The sequence below is a fragment of the Halichoerus grypus genome, chromosome 6, assembly GCF_964656455.1.
Source record: "Halichoerus grypus chromosome 6, mHalGry1.hap1.1, whole genome shotgun sequence".
Lineage (NCBI taxonomy): Eukaryota > Metazoa > Chordata > Mammalia > Carnivora > Phocidae > Halichoerus > Halichoerus grypus.
In genome coordinates, this window is record NC_135717.1 from 88,280,176 (window position 1) to 88,294,612 (window position 14,437).

The window sequence follows — 14,437 nt, forward strand, 5'->3', positions numbered from 1 at the left end:
TACTTTGAAATTACAAGATCCACTGTACATGCATCACTCTGAAGGGTGTGCACATTCTTGACTCAGGCAAATTTAAGGGGAACATCATCTGAGGTTGGTGGAAATGCTGAGATTTAAGCATTGCCACTGAAAGGATACAGGATCACACCCAGCAACCCACTTCCCGGTGGAAGGGAATGATAGAGGACACCAAAGATAGAAAGCATGGATTCTAAAGAAAATTGGAACAGTTGGTGCTCTCGAGGGTGTCTGTGGAATCTCACAGTTTTGGATAGATCGGGTCTTTGTCCAGACCCATCTGTGGAATAGAAGGGGCTTACTGCTGAATTCATCCTCATGCATTTTACTGGCTTGTTATTTTGGAATGAAGTAACATCTACAACTTGACAATGCTTGGCCGTCCTTTCTTTAAGTTTTCTTGAGCAGGCCATGAATACCTTATTTGGTCCCAATTCAAACATCCAGCTGAAGTGAAATGACCAAGGGGGCCAAAGAAAAGGTTTAGAAAAATGAAATTATCCAGCTAACAGCTTTTGACGAAGGGAAGATAGGACAAAATAGGATGTAACATCTTGCATAAATGGATTTGGACACATCATCCCATGGTAGATAGAGAGAGGCTGCCACCCTTCACAAAACAAATAATCCAGTGAAAGAAATTCTGTTTGTCTGGTTAATCCAAGGTCAGGTTATGAATCCCTGGCTCAAGGCAAATAGCACCTTCCTGAGGGCAGAAATGAGGACAGGGCAAGATAAAGTCACTATTGGCACCGTCCCTCACATACCCACCCTTCTACCTCTAAAACCAATTTCTGCAACCTTTCTAAGAGAATCATCTGGCCACTGAGTTTTGAGCAGATCTGGTAATCTTTTCTAGAAAAGCATGCATATTTGTAAGACATATATCCAGTGCTACCTCCTTGTAACCAGATATCACATGCTTCAAAGAGTAGACTTAGTGCGAATTTTCTGGGTGTGCTTGCAGTGCTGATACCTAGGGAGTGAGGGAGGGAGTCAGGAGGGGGCCAGTACTCAGGTACTAGGAAGAAAAGAGTTGGTTTGAGATGGTTGTTAAACATCACAAGGGGGTATTTGGGAGATTTCTCAGTACTGAGCTTCCTTAAGCCTCCCAGCCACATCAAGACTGAGGGTTGATTTGACCTCAATTCTGATTTAAGCCCTTTTGGGAATCTGTCCTACCCTAGGTGCTGACAGGGAAAATATGGTGCCACCAGCTTGACTTTGCATGGAATGCTGGTAATCTGCGGTCTGCCTAGGAGACAGGAGCGGGACCTGGGTCTTGCTTAGAGCCAAACTGGACCCAGCGCCAAGCCCAGGCGGACGGGCATGAACACGTCTCACGGACCAAGAAGACTGGTGAGGTGGGGAGGCATGGACACAAAGTATTTTTCCCTGGCTTTTTCACCACAGTGGCCTCCATTCGCATACACTTGTCCCCAGACACCCTGAAGCAAAAGCCATACAAAACAATTCCCCCAATGGAAAATGAAAACCCATAACAAAACACTTTTCCCCCTCTTCATTCCCATCCCCACCCCACTCCCTCCAGCCCACCACCCTGAATACTCACAAGAGAACACTTTATCTATACAAAATTAATTAGAAAACAAAATATTTACATATGAAATAAACACCATCTTGATTTCTGTCACCAGTGGAGACCGACAGAGCCCCCTTTGTTCTAGATTGCTGTTCGCTAGGTTTAGTTGGTTTGGTTTTTTTATTTGAAAGGGGTGAGGTAAGAGGAAGAGTGAGGGGAGGAGCCCCTGACATCGGACAGAGTCAGGGTGAAGCAATGTTTATATGGCCCTTCTCCTTCTTCCTCCTGGAGACGCCTCACGCCCTCTGTCCTCTCTCTCAAAGTCTTTCCTTGAATCTAAGGTAAAGCACTCCGCGCTCCTCTCTCCAAATCTGTGAGAGGTTCAGCCCCTTGCCCCCAGGTTCGTTTTAGAAAGAAAACATAGCTTTACAAGGCCTTCAGTTGGCTTTAAAATGGAAGATACTGAGGTAAAAATCAAGGAGGAGGACAGGGGACGACAGTCAAGGGTGGGGAATGAGGAAGGGTAGTGAGTCAGGGCAAACAGGAAGGCAAAGAGCAGCCCTGGAGGGTGTGACTTGAAGAGACATGGCAGCTTCCTTCCAGAGGAGGATGAGCACCTTTCTGGTTTATATGTCCTGTGTGCAACATGGAGATCCTGCAGTCAAGCTTCCAAACAGACCCGGGGCTCTTTGGCTGCCACCCTGGGTAAGGGGAGGAAGGCAGGACAGTGGAGCTGACCCACAGAACACCCCCTCCCCAAGTTTCAGGACCGGCAGTGACAAATATTCATTTCCTTTCGCAAGTGTCCAACTTAGTGAAGGGGGCATCGCATCTGCCAGTACCCTTACCCCTGGAGTTTTATATATATATATATATATATATATATATATATGTATACACATATATATATACATATATATGTGTATATATATATATATATTTTTTTATTCTTGAATGGTACACCTGGGAGGGAAAGAAGGTGTTGCAGGAAGGTGGCAGGGCCTCTAACGAGAGTGTCCACATTGGGCTCAATGTCACATTCTCAGGGAGCCAGACCCAGTGGGGTAGTGAGGGAGTCCCTCCCCTCCTACCCTCTGCACTTCCAAATCTCTTCCTTTCCCTCCATGTCTCCTGAGCTGTACTCATGGAGCAAGCTCATCCCCCTTAGCCGTCTGTTCCCTATCAGTTGTGATCAATTCTATGGCACAAGCTCTCCTAGCTCCAGGTTAAGTAAGAAGGGATCAAAGCATTGAAAACATCCCCCTCTCTCACTTACCCTACGACACACAACTTGTCTATTCTTCCAGTCTGACTTAGCCCCTCCCCAAACCCTGGCCAGCTGAAGGTGTGAAAAGCTCAGTAAAGCTTTAGAGGATCTTTTGCTCTTGAGTGTGTGCAGAAGAATTATGGCTGCTCCTATTTCCCTTTAGCCTTCCTGGAAGGTTCTTGGTCAAAGCGGGTTGAACCACAGAGGAGTTACTTTTGTACCTTGCTCTTGTAGGATTGTTCATCACCTTTTTGTGATAGACCACGTCATCTTCTCTGTCAAGAACTTCCATCCTCCTCATTCAGGAAGGGTGAAGGGGAGAGACAGCCAACATTCAGGTAACATACGACCATCTCTGTTTGTATATAAGCCAAACTGAGCACACCGTTTAGGGACGTTGAAAGAAACGGCATCATGAGTCAAGGTTGCCTTGTCTACACGTACAGGCCCTTGACTGCGTGCCTGTGTAGATGACAGGCACATGCAAGTGTATGCGGACACTCATGCACATGCAGTCCATCCTCTCTTGCCTCGAATGCACCATGGAGCACGGCTCTGACGTGCTCTCCGTCATCCACCCATGACCTCTCTGTCCCAGTTCACCACCAACGGGTCTCATGGAATGGAAACGAACTTTTTTTTTTTGGCTTATATAGAAACACACGTGGCCTCCTGCCCTCTGCGTGGCACACGATCCCTAAATAGACGCCACCAAAGTGACAAGAACTTAGCAAAAGCCTCTTTGCATTCACAGCCAGTATGCTAAATGGTCATATTTGGACGCTTTTGCTTTCTCACCTAAACCTAAAGGTCCATTTGGGAAGAGCTATCCTGTGCTCACGTGGCCTCCTTTTGCTTCTCCCTGCTTCACTCCAAGTGGGTGGCAAACAGTCCTTCGGTGCTGGGAGGAAGCCTGCACGCAGCCACTTCCCTTCTCCACTCTGCCCTCCCGGTGCTGTGCTGAGCGAGCCCACTGTATTCTTTCCCGGGACCAGGAACGCCTGACAGGTGGGGAGGGAGTGGAGAACTAGAAAGGGAGGAGAGACGGTGCTGGTCACCAGGGTTGCCCTCCGAAGGAATCAGAACTCCAGGATTCCGTAAATAAAAGAAAACGACAAGAAAGGAGCAAATGGGAACCAAGTTCACCCCCGTCACCCTCCGTGACATGCGCACCACACGCCCACAGCCCCACCCTCCCGTACCCACCTTAAAACCTCTCTCTTCCCTCACTCAGACATCAGACTCAATACTAGAAAGTTTCTCATAAACATGCCCATTGCTGGAGCCATTGAAAGCCCTGGGGTTTTTGTTGTTAGGCACACAGGGGTTGGACTGGTTCCCTATACAGATGTCTTTCTGGAAACGGCCTGGCACAGCCCCGTGAAGGGCCGAGACCACCGGCTTGTTGGTGACAAGGGCGCGGAAGTCTGGCCTGGCTTTCGGCGCCCCCGCCACCGTGGGCTGCCTGAAGAAGTAGGATTTGCTGCCATGGAGCAAGCACTGGTCGTCCCCAAAAGTGGGGATGAAAGGGTTTTGCGTGACCCGGTCAGGGTAGAGCGACTTGCTGAGCATGTAGCCGCTGCCGGGGTTGTTGTGGTGGTGGTGGCCGGCAGTGGGCACTGAGGACTTGTTGTTGGCAAAGGTGCTCTCGCCAGCTGGCATCTCAAACATGTGGGCGTAGGGACTCCCGTCCAGGAACCGGCCCTTGTCTTTCAGGCTCACGCTGCGCGGGGCCAAGGCGGCTTCTTCTTTCTGCAGGTCCACGAAGGTGTCGTAGGAGTGCTGCCGGCGCAGTTTGTTCCGGGTCTTCTTCTGGGCCTTGGAGTTGGTCGGGCTCTGGGGGTACTTGGCACTGGGGGCGTTTGACGGCACCGCCACGGGAGCAGCTGGCTGGTCCAGCTCCTGCAGGGAGTTGTCCTCGCTGATGTCGTACAGGTTGCCTGCTTTCTTGCAAGCCTCGCACCGGATGCACGCCTGCCTGCCCGAGTTCTGCCCGGTCACTGTCGTGGAGTAATTGTGCAGCTTGGAGGGGCAGCTGCGGCAGAAGTTGCCCCCGGAGCGGTCCTCCCAATCCACGTTGGTCAGGTTCTTCTCCCAGGGCGCCGGGACCCCGCTGACCACGCCGTGCTTGTCGCCTGCCCCGTGTTTGACGTGAGACCTGTTGGTACAGGGCCCGCCTCCGCTGACCGAGTCTCGCTTGAAGTCATCGCTCTGCTCCTTGTAGATATCCGTCAGGTCCACGTGCTCCCAGTGCGGGGAGTTCTCCTTCGGGCGGAACTGGTCCAGGTAGAAGTCCCGGAGCCCTTCCTTGTCCCTGAAGTAGCGCTTGTGGTCAGGTGAGCGGGGCGGCCGGCGGCGGTAGGCCAGCTCGATCTCGTCAAACTCCCGTCGGGACTTGGCCGAGGCCGGCCGCTTCTTCAGGCTGTCCTTGTATTGCTGCTTGCGCCTCTTGGCGGCGTTGCCCTCGATGTTTCCATAGGTGACCGTGTGCGTGGATATGTCGGACACGTCGGAGCGGATCAGGTCATCGTGGCCGCTGTAGCGGTCGCTCTTGAAGGAGAATTTGCCATACAGGTCGCTTAGCTGGCTGTGTTTGGAGGAGGGTAGGCCAATGTCCAGGGGCTTCTTGCTGATGGACCGTGGCTGGGTGGTGAAAGGCGGGTTGTCGCAGTCGTAGAGCCCGTCGATGGAGCTGGCGCTGCCGATGCTGTGGGGCCGGTGGTGGTGGTGATAGTGGTCTTGGTACACGTTGCTGTCCTTCAGCTGCAGGTTACCAAAAGTTCTCTCCACCTCACTGATGTAGTCGCTGAAGAGGTTCTCCTCGCATGGCGGGTTATTGTAGGATTTGCAGTCGGAATGCGTGAAGCTGCGGCGGTGCTCAGAGATGTCGTAGACGGATGACTCCCGTCGGATGAAGTCCAGGGCACTCTGGGGGGAGCCGTTCACACCAGACAGGTTGGCCATGTTCTTGGCCGTGCGGAGCAGGCGCAGGATGTTGGAGTGTGTGTTGTTCATGGTCGCGGTGGGGGAATTCATCACGGACTGGCGCTCCTCGATAGCCACTCCATGGATGCAGCTGTAGATACCCTGGAGCAGGAAGAGGAGGAGACGGGTCAGGTCTCCAGCAAGGCTGGAAATGACCACAGACTACGCTCGCCCTCCACCCGCCCCCCTCCACTACTAACTGTCTTGCTGGAGAAGAAAAGTCAGGGAAAGCCTGAAACAGCCTTAGTATACTCAGAGGATGATGTGGCTAGAAGCTTGCCTGATTTGTCTCTTGAATCAGGCAAGTTTCTTATCATGAGCTAAGCTTAGTGGCCAGGCTCTCTGAGAGGGGACAAGGCCACTCCAAGTGACTTGAGCAAATAGACTGGAATCATAAGACATGACATTCTATGCTGCCACTCCACCATCAACTTGCATTGATTTTCCTTCCTAGGCCTAGGTTTCCGCATCTTAAAAATGAGGCCGTGATATCAATGGATGGCAAAAATTATTGTCAGCTGCCTGGAAATCGACAGCCATGCACCACGGGTGTTGGGGCTGTTCTGCCCTGGACGGCCACCCTTGGCTGGTGGCACAGCACAGGGGAGCTCCGAGCTCACAAGAGCCACTCTTTCCCAGCTCTGACAAATTTTGAGTGGCTTTTAGGATTTTGGTCACCCAAAGAACGGCTGAGCAGTTCTCTTCCTGAGCCAAGCATGAACCAAATTCACAGAGAGAGTCCGAGAGCCCTGGGGTCAAAGAAGGATTTTTCTCCTGCTGTGCCCTACACCGTGGGAGGGCAGAGCTAGGACAGATATCAAGTACTAAATAGGAATAAATAATTCCCTTGTTGAACCTTTCATTTATTCTCCTTAGCTCCTGGTTTCCTTCTTATACTTTCTCACTTGCTTAGTCTTATCATACATAATTAATATCGTGACAAATTAGTATTGATTGAGAACTCCCTGGTGCAGCTCTGTGTACTGGGCCTTGAAGAACACCGTCCAGGAGAGGTAATGGGTTGGGGTCAAGTCCCAAGTTAAGCTAACCTGCTAATGTCTTGCTCCCTGCCTTGAAAAGTGGACACATTTGGAACTTTTCTCTCTGGCAAGGGAAATATGTGAAAGGGAGGTCATTTGAACTGGGTCTTTGAAAGAAAGGGGATTGATTTGGAAGGGAAATTATCCTGACAGATGGGGAAGAGAGCAGAGAAGATTAGAACGGAGAATTGCAGCTAAGTGGGAAAGAAGAGAGGTTTAGGGGAGGTGAGCCTCGCCATCTCAGAAGGCAGTCGGGAGACCCGAGATCTTCAAGGTAAGGTTACTCTCCTTGCTTTCTAACCCTTCTTGATTATGGCCAAGGGAAGGTGCCGAGTGCTTTTCCTCTGCAGAGGCCTTAACTGCACGGCAGTCCTATGAATGGGATTTCTATTACAGGCCACCAGCTCCCACTGTTCCTGCCAGCACCCTATCTGGGACCTTAGAAAGGACCACCAGTGGAGCAATGTGGCTCAGGGACCACACGTTCCTTCCTCCTGCTTACTTACTGAATCGCTTGAATCAGCTCACAGTCAGAGAGGAAACTGTTCTCTATCACTAAAATACTATAGGAAAATGATGAAAAGATAGAACTTAATGAGAAATCCATTTTCTTACATAACTCCATTAGAGCCGAAGTTAGTTATAGCTGAAATCTAGACCTCTATTCTAAAAGGACAACTGAGGTCACTTCTCATGACTGAATCCCATAACCATACTGACAAAATTAAAAGACACCTGCTTTTTTTCCCCCTCTTCCCTGTGATCCTCTGTTCATATTGAAAACTGAGTTCCAAATCCTCACTTTTGACTAGAAACTTAGCAAAGACCTAAATAAAGAACAACTTAAGAGTTATACTCTTGTTCCAATTAAGGAAGTTTCTGGAATGTGAATTTCTTATGGGTCAGTACTTACTTCAGCAGGTTCTGTAAAGCTCTTTAACCCCCCATAACTCACACATGTTTAAAGCAGTGAGGAACAGTGAACTACCAATAATATATCTTTGTATGTCAGAATAAGAGAGATACATTACATTTCACTATTTGAATAGAGATGTGATTTAAAAAAAAAAGATTAAATGATTAATACAGCCCATACAGAATTAACTAATGGTGATGGAAGGCATTTGGAAGAAGGCCAAATTTTTCATTTTGATAGATCTGCCAGTTCTTATTGAGAACCAAATGCCCAAACCCCACACACAAAGCTGTTTCTTGAATGAAAAATAGTATAACCCGTTTTTGTTTCTGAGCCACCTGAAATTATATCCCCCAACCCCCTGGGGAAACATACATGACGTAGTTTCTGGCTTTAGCTGCACAGGGCTGGAGTTAGTGCCCTCCTGGGTCTCTCTGCTTTGCACAGTGCTAGACTAAGCTATCCTTCACAAGCTCCCAGCACCTCAATCAAACCACTTACTCTGCTGATGGAGAAGACCATGCCAGGCTTGCCAGAACAGACACCCATAAAGCAGTGCCGGAACTGCCAATAGAAAAGGTGTTCGCAGATGAAGGTGATGAGACTGAGAGCCATGGCTGCGCCCAACATGTAGAAGACGCCCGCCATGTTGTCAATGTCCAGCTGGCTGCTCATGACCTCATTCTTTTCGTTGTGGCAAATGCCAGTGAGCCAGAGAGCTTCCAACTCCTCCATCTCCCCTGGAGACACGGCAGGAAGGAAAACAGGTAAAGACAGAAGACAGAAGAGCAGAGAAAGGGGACAAGAAGGGGTATTGGGGAAGACAGAGAAAAACATGAGAGACAAAGAGACAAGGAGACGGAAAGAAAATTAATAGGGAACGTTCCCAGTAATTTTATTAATACCACTATATATTAACTCATCAATATACTCAACACGTATTCAGTGACAGCTTAATGGGGATACCGCAGTGACACAAAGATATGAGGCATTACCCCCTACTCGCCATTATCTATCCAGTGCCAATTGGTATATAAATAATCAATATGACTAGCAATATGCAGGTAACAGGGGTTCAAATTCCTAAGAGTAATTTTGTGGATGGGGTGGCCAGTGGGTTTTCATGAGGAAGGTAGGACTTGCAGGTGGACATAGCGAATGGGTGAATTTTAATTTATCTTGCATAAAAAGGCACTCCAGGCAGCAAAAATGGCATGATCAAGGGGGAGAAGGTGGGAAAACACAAGGCTTGTTTGGAAAGACAGGCAGAACAGCTCACCCAGAGTAAAAGGAGGCAAAGGAAGCTGAACAAAAAAGGTGGAAGCAAGATTGCTAAGGGCTTGAGTATCAGACTAAGTAAGCACTTTGTATTTTATTTTGCAGAGAGTAAGAAAGAACATTAATCAAACACGAGATTCAGAAAATTGCTCTTGAAAATATGCAAATCAGATTGGGCTGGGGCAGGAGGGACAGAGAGAGATAAGCAGAGAGATTGATTGACTCCCCACGGACCCTCACACTTACTGATCTCTTATTGCAGAGGGAAATAGAAATATTAAGAGTAAGGGGGAGCGAGCTTGAATCAAACGAGACCACCAAATTCAGACCTGCCTCCTTGTAACACCACTTAGAGAAGCTTTGATTAATTCAATTGATGCTGGGGACAATAACCTTTATCCACTTCACTAGATATGAGGAATTAGCAAGGCAGAAACCTTAGACAAAAGGAAAATGAAGGAATCCACGTGCCCTAGAAGGCATCTAATTCTAGGCAAACAAAATTCTGAGAATCTCATGAAGGAAACTGCCCGTTCTAATTAATTCCAGTTTGGCTAAAACTTTGAACTTTGCATAAACCGACTGGAGCTTTGGCAAATTCTCCCAGTCATCTCTACTGCTGTCCTTCCTCATAGACAGAGGCTCTGTTATTGCCTTTGAGTGAGAGCTACATGAGAATTACAGAAGCCGTCATACCAACACGGCCTGTTAGCACTCCAGCTAGAACTCCCTCGTCTTTCCAATGTTAACCAAATCACTTTTCACTCATTTCTTTGATCAAACTATGATTTTCCTAACTAGTGGAACAGCCAACTTCACCCGGATCTGAAAATCCAGCTGTGTTCTTCTGCCTCTCATCTCATCCCTAACAGCAAAGGTTCTGTAGACATAATTTAGAGAACTGCCCGGCTAATGGCCTGTGGGGCCAAGCAGAGTCAGGCTGCTCATCCATAACTGGATTAGCTTCCTGATTAGCTAACAGGAAGAGTAGGTACTCTAGACACCCAAGTGAAGAGGGATGCAGAAGACATGAGTATAATGAGATTGGAGATGAGATTTTTTTTTCAAAGCAAGCTGGCTGCTCGGTCTCCTACCAGAATGACACTGGGGAGTCCCTTATGAGTGTCTGCCTCAGAGGACCTGGTCCCTGATTCCTACCTCTTCTAGCTGAAAGAGCAAGATGGGAGAGAGGGAAGAATGGATAGGTGGCCACAAGTATACTTCTCTGCCCTTTCTCTGGACCCAGAAAAAGCAGAGATCTTTCCGAAGTTCTACCTGCTGCTCTGGCCACATGTGAGAAGATTGTTTGGAACACCTAATACTAACTTCTCTTACTTTATCCCTGAAAGTTTGATCATACCCTGCAATCCTGAGACATATCTCCTTGACCAACTTCTCTAATCCTCCCTCCCAAATTTCACCCAGTTATGGGTTGAATTGTGTCTCCCCCGCCCCGGCCAAACCTCCTCCTCTCCTGCCAAATTCCTCTGTTGGAAGTCCTAAGCCCCAGTCCCTTGAAATGTGACTTTATTTGGAAATGAGGTAACTGCAGATGGAATTAGTTAAGAGGAGGTCATCCTGGAGTAGGGTGGGCCCCTAATCCACTATAATTGGCATTCTTAAAAATGGCGGAAATCAGACATACACATGTAGAGACAGACAGCAGGCACGTAGGGAAAATGCCATGTGAACATGAAGGCAGAGATGGGGTGATGTGTCTACAAGTGAAGGAATGCTCAAGGTTGCCAGCAAACCACCATGAGCTAGGGGAGAGGCATGGAACAGATTCTCCCTCAAGGCCCTCAGAAGGAACCAATGCTGACACTTTGATCTTAGACTTCTGGCCTCCAGAACTGTGAGCCAAATTTCTATTATTTAAGTCACTCAGCTGTGGTACTTTGTTATGGTAGTCCTAGGACTCTCATACCTACCGCCCAAGTTTCACAATATACTGTGAAATACTTTTCTGGAAAGGCAGGGGTTATAGGAGTGGAGAAGAAAGAAGGGCTGGTGTTTTGGACCGGCCATCAGAAGAGCCACCATCTTTGACTCACCATCTCCGAATAGCTGCAGGATAGCAAGGTCCACCTGGCGCTTCCACCCAGAATCTTTTTGGATGGCAATGCCATAACCAGTGGAAGCGAAGACCTTTCCACTGCCAATGGTCACCAGCTTGCAGCCTTCATCTCTGCCTGCCATGTAGTTCAGCACTGCTGCATCATAGATGAAGGCATCCAGTTTCCTGTGCAAAAAAGAAGCAAACAAACAATCCAGTGGAGGAATTTTAGTACAAAACTACCTATGGGGCCATTAATATGAAGCAGTAGCCTTCTAGCAAACGATGGGGAGAACTGGTTCAAAGTAAGGCTCGAGTTGGAACTCAGCCAGAATCTAAAGCCTAAATAAATCCCAGGCTGTTCTTTATGTGATTTCAGGTTGAAAGGAGGAGTTTTTCCCTCCCACTGGGAAGGATGAGAATGTAAGTCGGGCCTGAAGCCAACTCATAAGCTGTGTCTGAAAGGAGAAGGAGTAAAAAGGAATCAATAAAAATAATAACCAAAATAATGAAAAGTAACCACCATGATGATAACAACAAATAGCATGGGTTAGATTTATATAACATTTTTCATTTCTCAGTTCATTACAGTCCAGAGTGGGGATAAGTGTAGGTGTATATGTTTCAACAGCTGCACAATGCTATTTTTGTGGTCAGAAAGGTTTCAATATTCTGTTTTGCAGCACAAGGAAAGAAATGAGTAGTCGGGGTGGTAGCAGCACAGGCTTGTGTTAAGAGCAAATGTGCGCAACTACAGCAGAACCCGACATATAGAATTCAGGTCTCTCAAGTTCCGAAACTTCTAAGAACCTCATTTTATATATTGTGCTTTCCAAGGAAGGAATATGTAGGGAAGGGAGTAAGACTAGGGGTCAGGGCAGGAAGGCCTGGACCAATATTTCAAACCCACATTTAAACACATCAAAAGTAGAGAAAGAAATCCAGATACAGCCACATAGGTAGGTAATATAGAGAGGTCTGCAAGAAAGAAAGGCATGCATCCCTCTCTTCACTTTTACAAGGTAAGTTAGCTTTATCCCTCCTTGAGAAAAAATAAGCCCTTCCTTGTATAAGCTACAGAACATTTTCCAAAAAGCCCATGAGTACCCGATCGAAAAGTGGCACACCAAAAAACCCCAAACTCTGATATGATTGACAACCATGCTTGTACCAGGGGCCAGACGACCTACCGAGGTGGTCCTATGCCCAAGCTCAAATTCTGTCTCCCGATATCTGCTGTGACTTCATGGTGATAAGATAGACGCTAACAGTATTTAAGTAAACATGTATCTGGGTGGCTTTTCCAGAACTGGGGCCACTGGGAGGTCCAAGTGCTGCTAGTTATCATACAACACAGGAGATCAGTTACAAGACCCCTTCACTCCAAAGTCCCAACAGCTATAATGCTCAATTATCGGTCTTATTCCACAGCTGTGGCTTTGAGAGGCCAAATGAATAAAGGGACCAATGTGGCTGCGATTAGGCAAGCCAACATGTTTGCAGTTCATGGAGCTCCTTTCAACAAACAATACTTTCTAGAGTATAAAGCTGGATCAAAGACCACCAACAAAAGCTGGAACTGGAGATCAGTCAACACATTCTCACTCTTTGTTGTCTAAAAACCATCACCCCTTTCCTCTTTCATTTCTCCCTTGTCCACAAGACACCAGAATCATCATTTTCACCTTCTGGTCAACAGGGCTTCGTTTCATGCGTAATACATGAACCTTAGCCTTGACTCTTCCTTTCTACTTTTATGGCTATTTCATTCCTGTTTCATGGTTACATTAATGCAAGTAGAATATAATTTGTAAAACAAAAATACATAGAAGTATATAATAGCATAGGAATCTTTGTGCACTGGCCTGAATTATATTGTCAAATTCAACTTGGAAATCCATAGGAAGCAAATGCAGTCTTCTTTGCTTTAACTTTGTCTGGCACCCAAGCATGATATATCTGATTCAGTGTACATTTAATAAATGTGAGAAACATATCAAAGACTCTGAGCTTGGAAGCAGTTCTTACCCTGTTTTCAGGGAGAGCAATGCATCATCTACACCCCTCTGGTTGAACTTTCCCATGTAGGCATGCATTTCTGCGTAGTTATTGCGAATGTTCCTCTCTGTGCTGCCATTGGGCACAGTCCCAAAGCGAAAAGGGGGTGAGAAGTCATTAGGTCTCTGGAACTGGAGAGAGAGAAAGAGAGTGAGAGGGAGAGGGAGAGAGAGAGAGAGAGAGAGAGAGAAAGAAAGAAAATGCTTCAGAAAATGTGAAGAGATATTAAGTTAGCATTTGTGGATTTATATGGAAGGGACCCAACTACGGTTCACCAAACAATGGCCCTCACGCAGGAACAGCAGATGCTAACTGAAAGAAGACTTCATCTCGATTTCATACGTATTGTTGAGAGCTTTATGTTAGCCCAATCCTGGATTTAATCTATAACCTTTGCGTGTTCCATTTACACATACTGCACAAGACCAGTGATGATGGGAGTGTGCAGCTTAACTGCAGTGGCTTAGTCACCTTTATGCTTGAAAACTGTTAAAGTATGTTTCCCAGGCCTCTTAATTTAGGGGCCTAAATTCATTGTCATTGCACCATTTGAGGCTATAGGACTTTAGTGGGATGAGCTATAATGTAGTCCTAAACATAATTTATTGGGTATCAAATATATTTTGCTAAGAAATTTTCTCTTGACCTTCCTTGATGCATGGAAAGCCCATATTTATTCTATATGAGTTATAGAATAAATTGTAAAATCAAATACAGTTTTAATTATGTTCCTCCCCTTGCTTAAGAACTGGGAGTGGATCTCTAGTGCCCAGCATAACAAAGTGAAATCTCTTGGATTTTTCACACCTATGACATCAGCTTTATTTCTGGTATTGCCCTGCAATGAGTAAGTCTGTACTTTGCTTCCTGAACAAATAATTTATTCACTTGTATCTTCATGGCCTCGTATAGTCTGTCCCCTCAGCATGAACTCACTTTTCTCTTGAGGCCAATTCATGTCCTTCATCTCAAAATGTAACTCAAACAGTTTCTTCAAGACACCTTCTGTGAGTTCTTTCCTCCACCAAGTCTACCCAAAAGGACTTGATGTTCTTAGTTTCTATCACGCTACAAATGCAATTACACATTAAATGAGCTGGCTAAGTTCTGAGAGCTAGTCCCTGATATAGTCATTAAGAGTTTAAGCTCTAGAATGAGAGAGATATGGGTTGAAGATCAGCTCCGCCACATACTACTGTGCGATCTTGGGCAAATAACATGAACTCTCTGTGCACCATTTCCTCATTTGCAAGAGGGAGACAACAAAGTCTAATTC

At 46.8% G+C, this 14,437-nt stretch overlaps 1 protein-coding gene across 3 annotated transcripts in view; it reads right to left on the reverse strand.

The window, feature by feature from the left end:
* Positions 1-1,586: 1,586 nt before the first annotated feature.
* The window catches only part of GRIN2B (glutamate ionotropic receptor NMDA type subunit 2B), a 403,399-nt gene continuing 390,548 nt past the window's right edge, over positions 1,587-14,437 (reverse strand). For all 3 annotated transcript variants that reach the window (XM_036074447.2, XM_036074448.2, XM_078075633.1), the window contains 4 exons: positions 13,132-13,292; positions 11,102-11,289; positions 8,271-8,509; positions 1,587-5,915 (listed from right to left, as the gene is read on the reverse strand). In XM_036074447.2, coding sequence (XP_035930340.1) covers positions 4,059-5,915; positions 8,271-8,509; positions 11,102-11,289; positions 13,132-13,292 — 2,445 coding nt within the window. In that variant the 3' untranslated portion in view covers positions 1,587-4,058. The remainder of the gene's footprint in view (positions 5,916-8,270; positions 8,510-11,101; positions 11,290-13,131; positions 13,293-14,437) is intronic.